General features: G+C 44.1%; 1 protein-coding gene across 2 annotated transcripts in view; it reads right to left on the bottom strand.

Moving 5' to 3' along the window:
* Nucleotides 1-10,455, bottom strand: part of SPTLC2 (serine palmitoyltransferase long chain base subunit 2) — a 66,826-nt gene extending 56,371 nt beyond the window's left edge. Inside the window, exon 1 of one of the 2 annotated variants that reach the window (XM_081173428.1) lies at nucleotides 10,149-10,455. Coding sequence is in view for 1 of the 2 variants with exons in the window: in XM_081173427.1 (XP_081029553.1) it covers nucleotides 5,935-6,057 (123 nt within the window). In the remaining variant the exon portion in view is untranslated. Of the gene's footprint in view, nucleotides 1-5,934; nucleotides 6,141-10,148 lie in introns of those variants that run through there. The other variant, XM_081173427.1, reaches the window with a different exon arrangement.
* Nucleotides 10,456-21,112: the final 10,657 nt, after the last annotated feature.

The following is a 21,112-nucleotide window of genomic DNA, read 5'->3' as shown; positions in this document are numbered from 1 at the left end:
TCCCCATGGGAATGAAGCACTTGTGGAACCAATCCAAAAATGCTGCTGCAGTCATCCAAGTCTCTTTACTTGAACACAGGAAGGTTATTTTTGTTCTTGCCTTTTAGGACTTTGGGGGTTTTCTGACCTGTACAGCAAACATGATTTATTAAATGCTCAACTGTATTGCCACACCATCTTTAGCTGCTTTGAAGCCAGGGATTTGTTTCCCTGTTTTGGAGATGTAAGTCTGGTCAGGCATTCCCCCCTCCCAAAAGAGGTCCATCTTGTCAGCATTAGAAACTTGCTCAGGAAAATACCCCTTTTTGTCTATCAGCTTCTTTAATTGCTCAGGGTAGGCTTTTGCTGCCTCTTTGTCTGCAGATGCAGCTCCACCAATTATGTCCACATATTTAAGGTTGAAGTGGTGCCTAAAACTGTCACACCAACCATGGCTGGCTTTGAATTCCTTCCCAGGCTGCTGATCCATAGCAGAAGGTTTGAAGAGTGCCTACAGGTTGAGAGTCTTTTGTCTCAACATGACAGGCACATGTTTACAGTTCATGTCTTCCAGCCATAAGTATAATGCCTCTGCAGTCTTCACTAAAGCCTTGCAACACCTGCTGTCACAGCCTCACAGGTTTCTCTCTTGAACCTTGATGGCACAGATGCTGGATTCATTGCAGCTATATTTCCACGCCACATTGGAGACCGACATGCCATCCTCTCAAGCAGCCCAACGCAGCCACTTTTTCTTGCAGTGTTGGAACCAATCATTGTCTCCAATGTTGCACACCAGTGGAGGAACCTGGCTTGCATTTCATGGCCATGCTTTTTAATCCTCTAGCTGCACCTCTGCACTCTCTCCCAAGGCTGCTGCATTCACCCTGCACCTCCAAACACTCCCCCAAGGTGAGTGCAATGGTGCAATGGGTTTGTTGACTTTCCCGTTGGACGCTCACCTTTTTACAGACAAGCGCATAAAGTTGAAATTCTGTATGTTAAATGTGCATAAGCTGCAACTTGACTGTATAAGCTCTGCTCATTGCTAAAGCAGTGCTTGCTTTGAGTCACATTGGGACAGAGACACAACTTACAGAGCAAGAAGGATAAAGGGCTCATAAAAGGAGATATGAGCTAAATTGCATAGGTTCCAAACCAGATAAGGCTATAAAGCTAAGAACCTGCACTATGAACCGAGTCTAGAAACTAACTATATAAACAGTGCAATTAGGCATATGCTCCTTAAAAATGAACAGCAAAGTACAATTCCTTGTGTTGATTATAAATTTGCAGACATGAGAACTATATGTAGCCCAGGGATGAGAGGTTGCAATAAATAGACTGATTTATTTCTCTAATTATTTGAAGACGGTGTCAAAACACTTTATTCCAGTTATTTATTCTGAACTCTTGGGATACAGCAACTTGGAAATCTTCCTCCAAAAGAGGTTTATCAAAAAAAGAAAGCCAGATACAGGTCAGTAGCTGGTCATGAACTTACCTTTTTCTCTTTTTTTATTAGGGAGCCATTCAACACCCTAAATGAGGTTACATAATCCCAGCTATTCAGTGACCCCAATGCTGTATTCCCCTGGTACCCAGACATGTGTTATGTTAAGGGATTTCCCCTTTCTTGCTCCAACTGACAACTTAAATGCAAATTCCCAGTAAGCAGATATGGCCACTATGAATGTGGCTGCTATATACGTAGCAAGGGGAAACTCTCTCTCTATTGAAGCAAATATAGATTGACTACCCTAGTAGTTACAAAGTAACTGATTCAAGAGGGAGCTGACAGGGCTGGCACCAAGCCTGCACTATTTTGCTACGCATTGAACAGAAACGAGGATAAATTAAGACACAATAAGTACTGTCCCAAGTCTCAAACCTAGGAAGGTTATGCTATACATACGGTAGACGCACAAGACATGAGGTGTTCTACCAAAGAATCCACAAAAGCAGTCACTAAGTATGCCATGCTGACTGCCCATCCCCAAATGTCCTTTCCTTTCTGGGAGTGAAGGAGTCAACCAAGATGAGACTCAGACAGGCTCTAACAATAATTGCGTGCATGGTTACCAAAAGCTCTCAATGTGTGAAAATGCAGGAAGCTATGGAAGTTGCTCTGAAGGAACAGTTTCCGGCTGGGTAAGCCAACTGTTTCTGCTCATAGGAGCTAGCAGGAACTAAAAACCAAGGGCTGGTGGTAGTGCATTCAGTTCCTTGCATTTCAGGCTAGCAGTTCAAAATGTTAGAATTAAAGAGGGTTTTGTTGAGTCTTACCTAAGAATGGCAAGATGAAAGAACAATGCAGGACATGATTTCTCTCCCTGCTTTTTGACACAATTCATAACTCAGGCTAGAATGTTTAAAATCATAGCAGTTCTTTGTAATAACATTCGGTGTATTAGAAATTCAAAGAATGCCCTGCAGCTGGCAGAACCACTCTTTTCTAGTTTATGTATTTTATGGTCTGACCCTCTCTATTGTTGCTCAGAAGTTCCACCACATTCAGTGGAACTTATTCCAATTTAAGTGTATATAGAACTTCAGAAAAACATGGTGAGAACTCATCTGTAGAACAGTTGGAAGTCTTGTAACTTGAACACAGCATGTTACTCAGTTGTTTTAAATAAAACTTCTTTGCACTATTGCGAAAGTGTGCTTTACTTATTTATCAACAAAAATCTTTATATACTGCTAATCATTAAAATTCAGAGTAGTTTACAACAGGCGTACATAAAACCATACAAGAAAAACCACATAAAAAGTTATAATCAGAGACCCACTAACTATTAGCAAAAGATCTTTTCTTCATTGCTACCATAAGGTTGGTGACACAGAAAGGTTTTCAACAGGTGCTTTTAAAACAGAAAGTGCCTGCTAAGCATCTATTCAATGATAGGTTCACAGGACTGGGCCAATAAAACAAAAGGCTCAGTTTCTAGTTGCTGTCAAATGAGCCTCATCAACTCAGGGGATAACCAACCACACTCCTGCAGATTTCAGTGATTGACCGCAGCCACCACAGATGCTTTAACAATGGTGTCACATGTTGTTGGCCATGTGGCCCCATGAACATTCTTGCTGCTGCATTCTGCTCCAATTGGAATTTCTGAACGAAGCCCAATCACATTTCCACACAGAGCATGTTGCAGTATCAGGCTATCCCTGTGCAACAATGACCATAGCTTGCAACCCAGGCAGAACTGGTAAAAGGCACTTCTAGTCACAGAGGACATTTGAGCATCTAGTGATGGAGATGTATCCGGGAGCTCCCAAGCTATGCACCTGCTCCTTCTGAGGGAGTACAACCCTATGGAGAACAGATAACTTTCCAGTCTCCTAGGTAGGGGAATCACCCACTCCAAGAGCCTCTTCTTCCAGGATTCAAATACAGTTTATTGGCCCATATCCAGTCCAACAGTTCATTCAGACACCAATCCAGAGTTTTCACAACTTCTCCAGATTCAAATGCTGTGAGAAACATAGGCACATATGTGTGTGTTTGTGTGTCACAGGTTCTAAATGAAGGATCTTACATACCCAAAATCTGATTTAAGCATGACCCTTGGTTAGTATTATTTATTAAATTTGTATACAACCCTATACCCACTTTCCCAGAAACTGGAAGCAGATACTGCACCTGAGACACAGTTTCTAGCTAGCCTATTAAAACAGGTCTCAGTACAAACTGCCATAGAACACATGCTTCATGTGAACATGTAGTTTTCTTCATTTCTGTAATAAAAATGCCTGGATAAGGAATGTCCAAAATGCATAGTTTTCTCACCTATTGTAAATGTTTAATATTTCGGCTTTTAACAAAAATTATATGTTTGCATATAAAATTCAAAATGGAAAAGGTCAAAAGGCATGAAGTGAATCAAATATTAAAAACAATGTGTTCACTGAACCTATACAAAGTCCGAGATATTAATTCATTCAGTCTGAATAAATTTAGATCACGTCAAAAAAATGCCTATACAGTGGTACTAATGCAGTATTATGGTGAGACTGGACTTCATGGATGACCAGTAAAAAAAAAAATAGTTGTCTACCAAGGTCATCCAGATACCTCACAAGGTTGTTGAGGAATAAAAGAAAATTTGTACAATGAAGTGATTGTCACCAGAAGACAACGGCAGTAGTAATCAGTAAGCATTTGTCAGCGTTGCATACAAGTGAAATAGAGCAAATCAAAACACAATACAGTGGTGCCTCGCAAGACGAAATTAATTCGTTCCGCGAGTTTTTTCGTCTAGCGAACTTTTCGTCTTGCGAATCACGGTGTCGGAAAAGTTTTGGAAAAGCTTCAAAAATCACCAAAGTCTTCAAAAACCTCAAAAAAGGCTACCACACCGCATTCTATGAGTTGCTCCTCAAAGTCAAGTCGCAACTGTATTAACAGTGTTAAGAAAAAGGAAACAAACTTGCAAGACATTTTCGTCTTGCGAAGCAAGCCCATAGGGAAATTCGTCTTGTGAAGCGGCTCAAAAACAGCAAAACCCTTTCATCTAGCGAGTTTTTCGTCTTGCGAGGCATTCGTCTTGCGGGGCACCACTGTAATAGGGCAGCAAGTTTACTCACTAGTAAGTGTATGTAGGATAGACTTGAAGGCTACTAAATTCTGCAAGTCTAACTTCTAAATAAACTTAGATATGATCAAGCTACAAGAAGAAAAGCAGCAAAACACAATAAATCATAACCAAACTAAGTGTCAATAATGGCCAGAACATCTTAAGATATAAAAAGTAGTACAACTACTAAACACACTTCAATTTCAAGCATCAGTTCCAGAAATAAGTTATACACACAGTAAACTGGAGCAGGATTCATGGCTTTTATATAAAGCACCAGAATGTGGCCTTAATTAGAAATTCTGTGTTTCTTTTTTGTTTTACCACACACACACACACACACACACAGCATGCCAAATTCAGAGGGTTGCACCCCTGTGACCCCCCCCCACTAAACTATAGAAGAAACACAGTTTCAGGCTGCTGTGAATGCAGTTAAATAAGGAGGATTAAATAGGTGGCAGATCCCCTTCTTACCTGGCCCCGCGGCTTATCGAAGGCTAGATATGGGAGTCTCATCCCTATCCCCCACCAAACAACTGGGGGCCACAACCTACCCTTCTGCTCCTAATTCCTGCCACTTCCACCCCTGTCCTGGGGCTCCCCCCTTGATCTGAATATGAAGCTCGGCAAAGAAGACCATTTTTTTGGGGGGGGGTTGACAGGCCTGCCCTCGTGCCATCTTTTATTAATCAGGATGCATTGGAATAGGGGTGAAGGAAACTCGCCTTCCAGCCCTGGAAGAGAGTAAGCAGGTGTCTTAGCCTGGAAACCTCAGCCAGTAAGGCCGGCGCTGTACTCCTCCTTTCTTGAATGCGAAGAGGAAATTCGGCTACTGAAACCAGGGGAGTTAATTTCGAGACACGAAGTGTGCGTGTCCCTGCGGAAATCATCCTGGGCTTCCAAAGCCGCCAAGAAAGAGAAGGAAGGAAAGGAAAGGAAGGGAAGGGAAGGGAAGGACGCCAGCTCCGGGTTAGATCAACTCCCCGTCCCCTCGAGGAAAAGAAGAGGAAGGGAAAGGGAAAGGCACTTTTGCTTCCCTCCGTCCCTTCCTGGAGCGGGGAGTCGCCTGACTCTGCCAGCCTCGAGCGTTCCTCTCGGCCACGCCAAGGAGGGCAGGGCAGGCGGGAAGAGGCAGCCGAAGGAGCCTCTGTGCCGCTCCAGGCCATCCTTCTCCCTCTTTCCCCACTGCGGGGGACGCCAGAGGCAAGCGCGGCCCAGCCCAAGAACCTCGTCCTGAGGCGAGACTCCAGCCCAAGCGGACGCGCGCCGGGACCGAGCAGGCCGCGGCCTGGGTTCCGCTCTGGGGAGGGGCCGCTCAGCAGCGGCAGCAGGGCGCGCCCGGCAGAGGAGCCCCGTCGACCCGCCTCACCTGGCCGTGGGGCTCCGCTCCTGGGAAGCCTCGCACGTAGCCGTTCTTCAGGCCGTGGTGCCCGGTGAGGCTGCAGCCGTTGGCGCGGGGCTCCCCGCTCAGCTTCTCCGCGCCGCGCTCCATCTTGCCGGCTCAGTCAGGCAGTCAGCGGCCAACAGCCGAGAAACCAACCACCGCCCGTCCCTGCCTTGGTAATATCGCACCGGAAACGCAGCCGGAAGCGCCCGCCAATGACAGGCGGGAACGTCACGGCGGGGCGGGGTCGGAGCGCATTACTACACTGACACGGTGGGGCGGGGTGGTGCGCAGAGTGGAAACGCCCTCGAAAGGCAAGCCGGGCGGCGGGACCCAGATGCCTAAGCTCGGCGGCTCGGCGCCCCGAGATTCGAGAGGGCCAATCCCGAAGAAGGCGGTGTCGGTTTCGGGGCGGGGTTAAGCGGATGGACGGTCCAATCGTAGCGGAGAGGGGGCGGGACTAGTACGAATCGCTCCGTGTAGGAGGAGCGCCGGCTATTGCCGGCGCCAAAAAAAGCCGCTGAGGTGGTTGCCTTCGGCGGTTCGAGCCCGGCCTTAGCAGGTGGGATTCGGTGTGGCGTTGCATTGAATTTAAAGCCCGTTTGGCCTTTGAGCTCTTTCCTACTGGAATGTTTATTTTTGAAATAAGCTAATTTCACCTCGACAAACCTAGACAGCATCTTAAAAAGCAGAGACATCACCCCAGGAATCTTGCACTGCTTAGAGATCGGGATGGTAGGCAATAATATGAATTCTACACCTCTATGAGGCTAAAGATTCATAGAGAATATGCTCTCTAGACTCTTGCTGAATGGTCTGCAGGTGAGCAAAGTGTAAGACTGGTGGATTTGTAGCCAATTACATTGCATGATTTTAAATTTATTTTCTAATTGCTTTATACCCTCCAACATTTCTCTGATGAAAATAGGGATGTTCTTAATAATAATAATAATAATAATAATAATAATAATAATGGTGGTTGTTGTTATTATTGTTGTTAATTTATACCCCACCCATCTGACTGGGTTGTCCCAGCCACCCTGGGTGGCTTCCAACATATGTAAAATAATAATAAAACATTAACCTTTTTTTTTTAACTTCCCTATACCTCCAGATGTCTTCTATTTCCCCCCCCAAAAGATATTTATTAAAGTTTTTAAAATATAACAATGAAAAAAAAAACAACCCAAAATACAAAATACAACATAAAAACAGTTAAAAAACAAATAATTTTCCATAATATATCTTCCTTACGCTTATTTCCCCAGACCTCCTCATACCTCTCTTCTTTGTATTCCACTTCAATTTGTTAGTTCAGCAAATCCTTACCATTAAGCTCTTACCCATTTATAAACCTTTTTTTCCCTGTATCTCCTAAAGCATTACAGCTGGAAACCCCTTAGTTTCTATCCAACATCCTTCTAACATTCATTAATTTTACAATATTTCTGTAAATAGTCTTTAAATTTCTTCCAGTCTTCTTTCACCAACTCTTCTCCCTGGTCTCGGATTCTGCCAGTCATTTCTGCCAATTCCATGTAGTCGATCACCTTCATCTGCCATTCTTCCAGAGTGTCTTCCAATACTTTGCAATGAGTATTCTTGCTGCTGTTGTAGCATACATAAAAAAAGTTCTGTCCTTCTTTGGCACCAATTGGCCAACAATGCCCAGGAGAAAGGCCTCTGGTTTCTTCAGGAAGGTATATTTAAATACCTTTTTCAGTTCATTATATATAATTTCCCAGAAAGCCTTAATCTTTGGGCACGTCCACCAAAGGTGAAAGAATGTACCTTCCATTTCTTTACATTTCCAACGTTTGTTATCGGGCAAATGATAGATTTTTGCAAGCTTGACTGGGGTCATGTACCACCTGTATATCATTTTCATAATATTCTCTCTTAAGGCATTACATGCCGTAAACGTCATACCTGTGGTCCATAACTTCCCAGTCAGCAAACATAATATTATGTCCAACATCTTGTGCCCATTTAATCATAGCAGATTTCACCATTTCATCCTGAGTATTCCATTTCAACAGCAAGTTATACATTCTTGACAGATTCTTAGTTTTGGGTTCTAACAGTTCTGTTTCTAATTTTGACTTTTCCACCTGGAAGCCGATTTTCTTGTCCAAATTATATGCCTCCATTATCTGATAATAATGAAGCCAGTCTCTCACTTTGTTTTTTAATTTTTCGAAACTCTGCAATTTCAGTTTGTCTCCTTCTTGTTCCAAAATTTCCCAATATGTCGGCCATTTGGTCTCCATATTGAGCCTTTTCTGAGCTTTTGCTTCCATTGGTGACAACCACCTTGGGCTTTTATTTTCCAATAAGTCTTTATATCTTACCCAGACATTAAACAATGCTTTCCTGACAATATGATTTTTGAATGCTTTATGTGCTTTGACCTTATCATACCATAAATATGCATGCCATCCAAATACATTGTTAAAACCTTCTAAGTCTAAAATTTCTGTGTTTTCAAGAAGTAGCCATTCTTTCAACCAGCAAAAGGCTGCTGATTCATAGTAAAGTTTAAGGTCTGGCAGGGCAAATCCACCCCTTTCCTTTGCATCTGTTAATATCTTAAATTTTATTCTGGGCTTCTTGCCCTGCCAGACAAATCTAGAGATATCTCTCTGCCACTTCTTGAAGCAATCCATTTTGTCCACAATTTGCAATGTTTGAAACAGAAACAACATTCTTGGCAATACATTCATCTTTATCACAGCAATACGACCCAGCAGTGAAAGCTTCAAGTTTGACCAGATTTCTAAATCTTTTTTCACTTCGACCCAGCATTTTTCATAGTTGTCTTTAAATAAGTTCCCATTTTTGGCTGTCATGTTAATCCCCAAATATTTCACTTTCTTTACCACAGTCAATCCTGTCTCATTCTGAAACCTATCTCTTTCAATCGGTGTTAAATTTTTCTCTAAAACCTTAGTTTTTAACTTATTCAATTTAAAACCTGCCACTTGACCAAATTCTTGAATCAGTTCTAAACTCTTTTAGTACTAGATTCTGACCTCTGTAGCGTCAATACTAAATCATCTGCAGATGCTCTTAGTTTGTACTGTTTGGCTCTGACCTGTATACCTTTAACCAACCGGTCCCTTCTAATCATATTTAGCAGAACCTCCAGGATACCTTCAGATGTCTTCTAAAGGTTGTATAGTTATCTCCTTGGCTTGGGGGTTGCATAACTCCATACCCTCCAGCATTTCTCTGCTGAAAATAGGGACATCCTAATTCTAGGATCAAATCAGAAACTGGGATGGCTTCTGTAAATCCAGGACTGTACCTGGAAAATAGGGACACTTGGATGCTGTTTTGCAGATAAAGAGGTTTCAGTCAGAATAACCCCCCTTTCCCCTAGTTGCAGGCACAGCACTTTTGTCTCTCTGTTATATTCACTCCAACTTCCTGATGATGTCACTCTTGTGTGAATGTGTCTTAAAAACAATGCAAGAATTTAGTCTTACTTCCTGGTGCAGCATTTCCTGACTAAATGAAAACACGTAACCGCACGTAAAAGGAAGAGAGAGAAATTTAGAAGTAGTGCACCACAAAGGACACAGGACAGACAAGCATCACATAAGAATGAAAGGCAAGAGAAAATATTCTTCATTGTTTAGTCTTGTCTGAGGCTAGAAAAGGTTGACGTCTGCCTACCATTAACTAATCAGAAGTATATGCAATAACAGAGATGTTCTGTATAACTCAACCGCTTGTGTACTGTTACCTATTTTTCTATCTCTTACGTGCACACACACACACACACACACACACACACACACAAATGTTATTTTATGACAATAGCTACATTCAGTGTTTGAACAAAGTTTCTGCCATTGAAAACAAAATGGTTGGGGAGGATAAAATATGCAAGTCTGCAATATATTCAAGACTGATTTCCGTATTTATTTATTCCCCATCTCTCTGCCTTATATCCAGAGGCAGTTCACAACAAAATGTACAAATCCATTCAAGAAATAAAATCAATAAAATCAAAGCAACATTAGAAACAAAAAGGGCGAGAAAAGATCAAAGGAAACCGCTGCAAAATAGCATTACATTGGAGCATTGGTAGGATAAATCAAATGCCTTCAAAATGTCAGATCTAACACTTTATAGGTCAATGCAAGCACTCTGAATTATGGGTGAGAATATGGTATAAAATAGTACAGTGCTACCTTGGTTTATGAACTTAATTCATTCCAGAAGTCCGTTCTTAAACCGAAACCGTTCTTAAACTGAGGCGTACTTTCCCTAACGAGGCCTTCCGCCGCCGGTGCCCTTCAGCTTCTGTTTGTAGACCGAGGTAAAGTTCGCAAACACTACTTCCGGTTTTGCAGAGTTCGTAAACCGAATAGTTCATAAGCAGGGCTGTTCATAAACCGAGGTGAGGCGTTCCCAAAGTAAAGGAAGGATTGAACTCTGATTAATAAGAATACACACAGAGGCTTGAACCAGCAAGACTCTGGGAAGGGTGCGTATAATAACCTCCTCCACTCCTCGACCAGGTCGTTTTATTCCCAAAAGAACTTTTACAGAGTGTTTGTAAGAACCAATAAGATTTCTTCTGAGCATTTCAACAAACCCACATGGGGACAAAGATAAACTACCAAAACTAATTAAGCATGGGGTAAACAAAACAGAACTACAAAGGAGTGCATTTGGCAACCCCGGGAGGTGATAAAACAAGCATATACATGATAAGGATGGCCAGGAGGACAGCGATCATTCTCACCTTCACGTGAGATCTGTTTCCTGGCCCTAAGATTAATATCCTAAGATTAACATACCAGAAAAGCTACATCAAAAGAAGCTGCCCACTATCTTTGATGACCCAGGATGCCTGCCTGCAGTATGTGACTTGTCAAGAAAGAGAAATGGAACAGGAATGCAGAGGTGTGGATTGATCAAGAATCATATCAAAATAGTTTAAACCCAGTCAACGCAATGCTTTCATTGCTGACACAGATGGCTTACTCTATATTTCTTATAATTCCTCATAGCAATCCCACCTGATCACCACACCGAGGAACCACTGTATTCTGAATGCTCCCCAGAGTGACTACCTGAGTGAAATTTACAGGCAGTCCCTTTGTGACTCTCTCAGATTTACGTATCAGGTGCAAATCCTCCTTGCTGGCTGGTTCTTCCTTAGGAGAACATTTGGGAGAACCATGACCAACAGTAAACAGTGGCTCTGGCAATTCCAGTTCAGCCTCAGACGATGGCCTGGACATTGCTTGTGTACCTCTCTCAATAACTGTGTCATCTGTACTAGAACTGTCAGTGGTGCTTTCAGTGTCACTCTCAATGTCAGAATCTACATCTGTGTTGGCATTGATGGGGAAACTGTGGAGAACCTCTCTCTCCTGTCAAGCAGCGCATTCTATATTCCTAGTAAGAATCACTGTGTCAGAATCAGGCAATAAAACTCTGTGTTGACCTTTCTCATAACCCGTGAAAATGCTCTGTGCACCTTTTGCACCTTGCCAGTGTGGTGTAGTGGTTAAGAGCGGTAGACTCGTAATCTGGTGAACCGGGTTCGCTTCCCTGCTCCTCCACATGCAGCTGCTGGGTGACCTTGGGCCAGTCACACTTCTTTGAAGTCTCTCAGCCCCACTCACCTCACAGAGTGTTTGTTGTGGGGGAGGAAGGTAAAGGAGAATGTTATCCGCTTTGAGACTCCTTAGGGTAGTGATAAAGCGGGAGATCAAATCCAAACTCTTCTTCTTCTTGCGGTGTTTCTACCCACATGTGAGACCCGAAAAGCTTTAAGTGCTTGACAGAAGGTTTTCTCTGGAACAGTTTCTCAAAAGGAGAACTTTCCATACCAGCGGAAACCTTTCTTACCCACGTGTAAGAAAAAGCGTTCAGCAATTCAGCCCAAAACTCCTGGGGCAAACCTGCACTTAGCAGTTGTGCTTTCATGCCTTGTTCCAACTCTGTGTTCACCTTGACACATACACTCTTGTTCAATGAAGCTTCTGAGACAGCAACCTTGTGCTCAATCTCCTGTTCACATCTGAAGGTTGCAAGAGTCAACACTGTTTCCTCAGACCAAAGTCGCTTATCACCGGTCTCTCTGGACTGATGGAGATTTATAGCCAGGGAGGACCATCGGAGATACGCCCCAAAGACTTGGGAAGTTGGCGGCCTTACCAGGCATGTTTCCAACAAGATTTCCAGGTGGGAGTTGATCATGGTGAGGGTTTGCCAAGCATGCCTTCCTCTTAGCACGTTTCTCCCTTTCGTCCTGAGTTTGAGCGTCTTCAAAACCCATGACACCTTTGGTAAAGGCTGTTCTCCAATTAGAGCGCTCGCAGGCCAGTGTTTCCCAGTTGTTGGTGCTTATACAACATTTTAAAAAATATTTGCCTTGAGAGAGTCTTTGAATCTCTTTTGTTGACCACTAGAATGAGACCACCAATCTATCAACTAATATTGGAATTCTAAGGAAGAAAATAAGTTGAAGCATTTTGGTCCCCCATCTGGTTTCAAAATGCTATCCAAACGTACAATCTCAGGATCTGTCACACCAAATTGGGTGACAGTACTTTGAGAGGTGTCCAAACTGGTGCAGTTTGGAATGGTGTGATTTGTCATCTTAAAGGGACCATGTGCCATATATTTAATTAAGAATGCATACTTGGCAACAATATGGTCGCACAACTACTATCTTAATGAGGCAGATAGTGGCTGCAGGCATAGATGTACTTGTGGCTGCAGGCATAGATGTACTTACTCCCTGTGTCTAATGGAGAAAGACTGCTGACCATTGGATAGAGTGGTGGATGTGGGAGACCTCTGTAAAGACCTTGCGTAGCCATGGCACCATATGCTCAAATAAATAATATTGTCTGATAGATGATTTTCTATTGCAAACCACCTTGGGTATTTTTAATTGGATCATGCCAGTCAGAATGATTCCCCATCCCCCCTTGCACTGTTCTGGGGGTTCTCCTAACTCCACCCCCAGCCCATTTTAGAGGGTGCGAGGGGGAGGAGAGAAGCCCCATTGCAAAAGTCCTTGCTAATCCTTTTTATAGCAGCTAAGCAAATAATAGATCAGCTATTGGAGAACAGCTGCCAATCTATCACTGGAAGCATAACTAGAAAGAGTCTGGAACATTGCCCTCATGGAAAAATTAACAAAGCAACTTAAAGCTCTAAAAACAAACAAACAAAACCCCCCAAATATTACTCTGAAGGAACTTGGTATGCTTATTTAAAACATCAGACAAGGCAGTAAGATGACAAATCCAGCAGCAACACAGAGATGAACTCCACCACCAACACATAACCTGTTATTTTATTTTATCTTATCCTCAATGACTGCAGTTACTCACAAAACAACACGTGGAGTAGATCATCACTTACCTCACTGATCTTCAACTGCTGGGTCACGGCCTGACTCAAGCTGGGCCATAAGAGGAATCATAGAATCATAGAATCATAGAGTTGGAAGAGACCACAAGGGCCATCGAGTCCAACCCCTGCCAAGCAGGAAACACCATCAGAGTACTCCTGACATATGGTTGTCAAGCCTCTGCTTAAAGACCTCCAAAGAAGGAGACTCCACCACACTCCTTGGCAGCAAATTCCACTGTCGAACAGCTCTACCACCATGGTAACAGAACTACCACCATGCCAATACAGTGGTACCCCGCAAGACGAACGCCTCGCAAGATGGAAAACCCGCTAGACGAAAGGGTTTTCCGTTTTGGAGGCGCTTCGCAAAACGAATTTCCCTATGGGCTTGCCTCGCAAGACGACAGCCCATAGGGAAATCTCCGGGACAGCGGGGAAGCGCAGCGCGTCTTCCCCACTGTCCTCGGACCTCCTCCCGCCGCGCGGCATCGGAACGAAGCTCCGATGCCGGGCCGGGGGGGGGAACGCCTCCTCCCGCCGCGCGGCATCGGAACGAAGCTCCGATGCCGGGCGGGGGGGGGACGCCTCCCGCCGCGCGGCATCGGAACGAAGCTCCGATGCCGGGGGGGGGAACGCCTCCTCCCGCCGCGCGGCATCGGATGGCTTTCCTGAAGACTTGGGGTGGGAGGAGGGTTTTCCTTCCCACCGCCAACATTCAGAATGCTGTTCTGAATGTTGGCGGCGGGGAGGAAAAACCCTCCTCCCACGCAAGCCCCGGGAACAGAGGGAAAGCGCTGCGCGCCTTCCCCTCTGTTCCCGTACCTGTCCTGAAGGCTTGCGGTGCGGAGAAAAGCCCTTCTCCGCACCGCCAGCCTGGCAAGCGGTTTCCCTAGGAACGCATTAATTGATTTTCAATGCATTCCTATGGGAAACCGTGCATCGCAAGACGAAAAAACCGCAAGACGAAGAGACTTGCGGAATGAATTAATTTCGTCTTGCGAGGCACCACTGTATATGGTAAAAGATTGAAAAATGGGTCCCCAAATACATGTTTGGGTTAAAAGTGGATCCTAGGTTGAAGATGCCTGACTTGCTTTTTGTGGGTTCAGCATGTGCTGTTGTGAGGGGTGGGGGAGCAACTGGGGATTTATCTTAGATATATTTGTTCTTTTGTAACTATGATGAAAATTCAAAAATAAAGGTGTGTTGTTGATTTTTAAGTGCAGCCTTCGGTCCCTGAAACAAAAACCACCCCTAACTTAGCAGTATGCTGTTAGTATGATGAAACATTGACATCACTCCTTAGATGTGGTGTGTATGTACATAAGATTTCTATATGCTTAACAAACCTGTTGAACTTTATTGGTTACACATGAAAACAGGAGCTTTAAACAGTCCCCAATGTAAGGCTCTTATTAACAGCTGTGTGATGAGAGAAAACACATTATTGTCGAGCTTATTTAAATGCTGCTTTTCCAGTCTGTGCTCAAAGTGGCTCACTAGAACAATCAACAAATTAATATTGAGATACAACAGAAATACGTTCTTGAATAGATCAAACACATTTCGTAAAAGACCGTATTATCTCCACGGTGGCAAACTAGCAAAAAAACATTCCCTCAAATATGTCAGGGAGGAGCCTTAGTAGCTGACGTCAGCCAGGGCACTGCCCTCCCAGGCCAGGTGGAAATGTGTCAGGCAGAGGACCAGTTATTGGGGGAGGACTCATAGCTAGATGGTCTTTCTGCGCCTTGATCTGCAGGATGAGATGCAGGAGCAGCATCTGCTACTGGAGTCAGCTAGAGCCTCACCTTCCCAGACCAGGAGGTTTATCTTTCTCCATCACTGCATCTCCAGGCTGATAGAAGCCTGCATGCCAGGCTGCTGCTAAATAAAGGCACATAAACCCTGCAAGAAAAAAAGGCAGAAACTCCCAAATCGCTCATGATTCTGCCAGAGGATAATTCTCTCTTTTTTTTACTCCCTTTGTTATGCAGTGCGCCAAGTGCTGTGTGAGTCAAGGCACCGGTGGTGGATCGTGCTTCTGAGCACTTGGTCTGGTTCTCAACAGAAATGGCATTGTGTTCGAAGGCTTCTAGCAGCTGTAATCTGCGTGGTGTTTAGCTGTTACGCCAGGAGCAGCCACAAGGGGGAAGGAGCAGATCAGAAATGGCAAAAGGGATCATCCAGAAAGGAGGCTTTTCAAAGCACGAGATGGGCCACCTTATGTAGGAATGATCTTTTCCAAACCGGGTTTCATGGCTGCCATATTGGGCCAGGAGATGTGATATGGCCCTATTTCCACCTTGTATCCTATAACAAACATGACTGATATATGCCTCCTCTTTGTTTATCTTGAATAAAAATTTGGGCTGACAGGCCCAAATAGAACAATATCCTCCTTGCATGATGGCGTTCAAGAAAGGCTACAGGCTTGAGTGGTTCCTGGACAAAATGCCCCTTTAGGCTTTCCTGGCACTTGTAACATTAGCAACAATTCAAAGGTGACCAGGTGTGGCCATTTTAATTTCCCATAATGCCCAGAGCACCTGACATGGCGCCCCTCCAAGGGCATTATGGGAAAGTTAACTGCAGGCTCAAGAGACAATTTATATAGAGGGGCTGGAACTGGACCCTGGAGTCTAGCAGCTGCCCTTAGGATGCCAGATGCTGACAGCAGGCTGTGTGTATGTATTTTAATAGCTGGTTCTCTCGCGTTTCTTCTTTGGACACCCTGAAACACACAGCAGCCCGTGCGCTTTTGTTCTACTGTCTCTGCTGGGGGACCCGCCATGCTCCTTCTGGGGTAGTTTGTTGTCATTGGCCCCCACCATGCACTCAGCTCTCACCTGTGGCTCCTAGTCAACATGCAGCAGTGGCCACACCCCAGAACTGGCTTTGACTGATCAGTTAAACAAGGTGAGAGTAGCCAATAGGTCTTTAAACCCCTGGTGAGTTAGGGACTTCCCCATTCCCCTCTCAGACCTGTAATTCCTAGAGTCCCCTGGGAAGAGGAACTGACATTAAACCTCTCCTATTATCTATTGTGACCCCACTCCCTGCACTACTGCAGTTAGAAAGCTGCAGTCAGGTGTGACTCAAGTTGGACAGAGTCAATAGGTAGAGCTTGTTTCCTTTAAGGCTCCCTGTTTTTCAATAACTGTGGGAAAAGGATTGGAAATGATAATAGTAGTAATAATAAATATTAATTAGTCGCTTTATGGTCCAGCTTAAAGCGACTAATTAGTATTTATTATTACTACTATTATAAAGCTGGACCATAAAGAAGGCTGATCGCCGAAGAATTGATGCTTTTGAATTCTGGTGCTGGAGGAGACTCTTGAGAGTCCCATGGACTGCAAGAAGATGAAATGCATCCATTCTAAAGGAAATCAGCCCTGAGTGCTCACTGGAAGGACAGGTCGTGAAGCTGAGGCTCCAATACTTTGGCCACCTCATGAGAAGAGAAGACTCCCTGGAAATGACCCTGATGTTGGGAAAGATGGAGGGCACAAGGAGAAGGGGACGACAGAGAACGAGATGGTTGGACAGTGTTCTCAAAGCTGCAAACATGAGTCTGACCAAACTGTGGGGGGCAATGGAAGACAGAAGTGCCTGGCGTGCTCTGGTCCATGGGGTCACGAAGAGTCGGACACGACTAAATGACTAAACAACAACAACAATAATAACAACAATTAGTCGCTTTCCTCACAAAAGCAGCCCAAGGGGACTTAAAACACTGAAACAATTACAACAAGCACAACTGATCAAAACCTAATAAACACATCTGTATAAATAGAAGACATGTCTTGCCCCACTAAAAGAGACTGCAAGTTCCTGAAATCCTTCAAATTGAGGACCAAAAGCCTGGCACCTAAAAATAGATTTAGTTGGTGCCAGTCATGCCTCCCTGGGGACAGAATTCTACAAGTGAGGGACCACTACTGAAAAGGCCCTCTGACCCTTCCTATAGGGAACAGCAGTCCTTGAGGTATTGGGGTCCAGAAGGTTTATGTTAACACCAGCGCTCTGAACTGAGTCCAGAAACTAAACTGGCCCCAGGCAGAACCTGTTAAATAGTCTGAGGGGAAAACAACCCGAAGAGGTCAAAAAGACTGGCAAACAGACTTAAATAGAATCTAAGGGCTCATCCAGACTTCTTTTTGCACCATGCTTTCCAGTCACAGGTCTCCACTTTAATGCCGCATGTCCAAGTTGTCTTTTTATTTTATTTTAGCTCTGGCACTTTCCCTGAAAAAAAACAAAAACATTTTACCGCTGCACTGGAGCAAATGGCAACCCACAGAAAACCCAATTTGCTCTGTTTGCTCCGATTCAAACAACTTGGCTGAAGGAATTGAGGGGATGCTCATCAAATTTGCAGATGGCAACAAACTGGGAGGGGTAGCTTCACCTTCAAAGGTGCACTCCTCCATTGTCTCCCAAGACGGACGGATGCCAAGAATGTACTGTACTCTCCTCTCTTTGTACTGTGCTGACTATATGTAACCCAGAAACATGGCATGAAGAATGAGTCTGGCTCCTAGATTCACTTCTGTGTGCTGAATCTTCCATCATTTAAAAATCAATAACCATCTCCAATACTCATCAGTTGGCTCTTCTGAGCCTCATTATGGCTGTAATGTGCCACAGCAAACTATAGTTTGTTTTCCCCTCTTCTGTAATCAACAGGACCTTTCTGTTAATGAGAAAAAAGTTCCTTATCTCTTTCTCAAGCACCTAACAAAGAAAGGAATGGATGCTTAGCAGACTCCCTTGGGAAACCAGACTCCCAGGAGCCCTGCTACAGGACACTAATTCTCTCAATCTCCTTCGGAAAATGCAAAGCAGGAATTTCTCAGGTAATTCAAGGTGCTTAATAAGACAGCACTGAATAGTGGTGTTGAGTAGTTCCACATTTTCTCTGTCACCCAATAGCATTTCTCCGTGTTCTCCATGCAGAGGACCTACCACTTGCTTGTTCTTCTTACATTGGACATAACCGAAGAAACCTTTTATTATTATTTCTAACCTGTCTTGCAAGCCTGAGCTCATTCTGAGCTTTAGCCAGCCTGACTTTCCCCCTGCAGCTGTTGGCTACTCATGTATACTCCTCCTTTGTGATTTCCTTTTTCTTCCATTTCTTATACATGCCCTTCTTAATTCTCAACTCAACTGTAAGCTCCTTATGCAGCCACACCGGTTTCCTTACATGCCTCCCACTTTTCTTTCTTGTTGGTATTGTATGCATCTGGGCCTTCAATATTTCTCTTTTTAGAAATTCCCATCCTTTGTGGATTCCTTTCTCATTGAGTATTTCTGACCACGGGATCACACCCAGTAGTTCCTTCAGCTTTTCAAAATTGGCCTTCTTAAAGTCCAGTGTGTGTGTCCGACTACACTCAGTTTTCCCTTGCCTCTGTATCCTGAAACCCAGGATAATATGATCACTTCCTCCCAAGTTTCCAGGCACTTCCACCTCATTAATCAGTTCCTCCCTATTGGTGAGAACCAGGTCCAAGATAGATGATCCCCTTGTCGGTTCTTCCACCTTCTGGGAAATGAAATTGGAGGAATTTGTCAGACAATAGAGGCAATGGAGGAATTTGTCAGACCTTACACTCTTGGCAGAGTTTGAGTCCCAACAGCTATCAGGGAAGTTGAAGTCCCCATGATTACTATTTCTCTCCTTTTCAAATGTTTGGTAATCTGCTCTAATAAAGCATCATCCAAGGCTTCAGTCCGGCTAGGCGGTCAATAGCAGACACCCATAGTAAGGGCACTGTTGTTTCTCTCTCCTACAATTTTTACCCATATACTCTCAATCTGCTTTTCATGCTCCAGATCATGGATTTCTTCACAAGTATACACATCCTTTATATACAATGCTATTCTTCCTCCCTTCCTGTTTGGTCTACTCCCTTTGAACAGGCTACACCCCACAATTCCTACATTCCAGTCATGAGTCTCATCCCACCAGGTTTCAGTCATGCTTATAAGGTTGTAAATGACTTAGAGGCATTCTTACAATTAAATGGTATATAGGTAAAGAGACCCCTGACCATTAGGTCTAGTCGTGACCAACTCTGGGGTTGCAGTGCTCATCTCGCTTTATTGGCCGAGGGAGCTGGTGTACAGCTTCCGGGTCATGTGGCCAGCATGACTAAGCCGCTTCTGGCGAACCAGCGCAGCGCACAGAAATGCTGTTTACCTTCCCACCAGAGTGGTACCTATTTATCTACTTGCACTTTGACGTGCTTTCGAACTACTAGGTTGGCAAGAGCAGGGACCGAGCAACAGGAGCTCACCCTGTCGCGGGGATTCGAACTGCCGACCTTCTGATCAGCAAGCCCTAGGCTCTGTGGTTTAGACCACAGCGCCACTCACGCTGTATATATATGTGTGTGTGTGTGTGTGTATACACACACACACACACACACACATACTGTTTGTTAAATAAAATGATAGGCAGCCACATTGAGCACAATTTAAAATGTCCCGGGATTAGCTGACCTGCACTAATTGACAGCAGGCAGCCAACCTCTCTTAAGGTAAACCTAAACACCCCCCTTCTTTCCACAACAAGCAGAAGCAGAAGTGGCCATCTCAGGTACATACTTTATATGGGAGATCTGTGAGCTACTGTACACATTATAGTTTTATAAGTATATACCCCAAACATTTTAACAGTGTAACCCTATGCATGCTTACTCAGAAGAAAGCTTAAGTATTCCCCTGGAAATGCTAAGAGTGAACACAACAAGCATGTCAGAGAGTCATGACTGGATGCAGCTCCCAGCTGCATTTGCTGGCAAATGTTGGCTGTTCTGAGTCTCAATGTGAAAGAGAATTCAGTTCTTCCTTTGTGTACCCTCACATGTTATCTCAGGAAAACTAATTTATTAATATCATTCCATATTGAATGTCTGCACAGAAAAGACTTTGAACCATTAATGAAATGCAAGCCTAACTTCTGAAAACAGGTGCCAGTTGTTTTCTTTTGAAAATCCTGACGCACCACAGGAATGAATAGCCCAGAGAGATCTATGGAGGACTATACCAAACCCACACCATGGTCGAGCATTGCAAAGAAATGTCCAACTTCCTCAGAGTTTAGCCATGTAGAGGTAACAGATACTCCTTGTTCTGCTGGGGGATATCAGGAACAGCAGAGCTAGACACAGCCTGAAGGAAAAGGTGAGAGTTGCTCAAGGCAGCATGAACAATACTGCAGCATGAACAAAATAACTAAGCAAAAAGGAGGAGGGGAGGAGGAAAGAGAGAGAAACAGCCCTCCAAGACAGATAGGGATCTTTAATTTAAAACAGAGTAAGCTTATTCATGGGGAAAGTGCGACAAAACACCCCTGGGACAGAGCGCTGCACTCTGGCAATTAAAATTGCATTAAAAACCAGATAGGGAAGTCGGAATCCTAAAACAGATGGGCACTGAAGACTGTGTTGTCCTTATTTGTTTCAATATATTTACCTTTTGGGCAATAGAGATAGTCGCTGATTAATTTTCTTTCTGGGCGCTTCATCTACAACTTCATTGTTCCTGTTTGTAAAGTCATTCTCTTCTGCTTGCTCCTGAAGGAGGCAGACTGCAAAGATTGCATTATGCAGGCAGCCAAACGGCCTGACGCTGATGGAACAGGGCAGTTTTAGTATTCAGAGACAAGGGGAAGAAAAGGACATATTGAATAGAAAAATCACTACACAGTCCCTAATTATTTTCCTCCGAGAAAGGGAGGTTGTTTTAAATAAAAGCCTCA

This window comes from Podarcis bocagei, assembly GCF_964188305.1.
Source record: "Podarcis bocagei genome assembly, chromosome: 1".
Lineage (NCBI taxonomy): Eukaryota > Metazoa > Chordata > Lepidosauria > Squamata > Lacertidae > Podarcis > Podarcis bocagei.
Note: the sequence above shows the minus strand (reverse complement) of the source record. Positions and strands in the feature narration are given on the sequence as shown.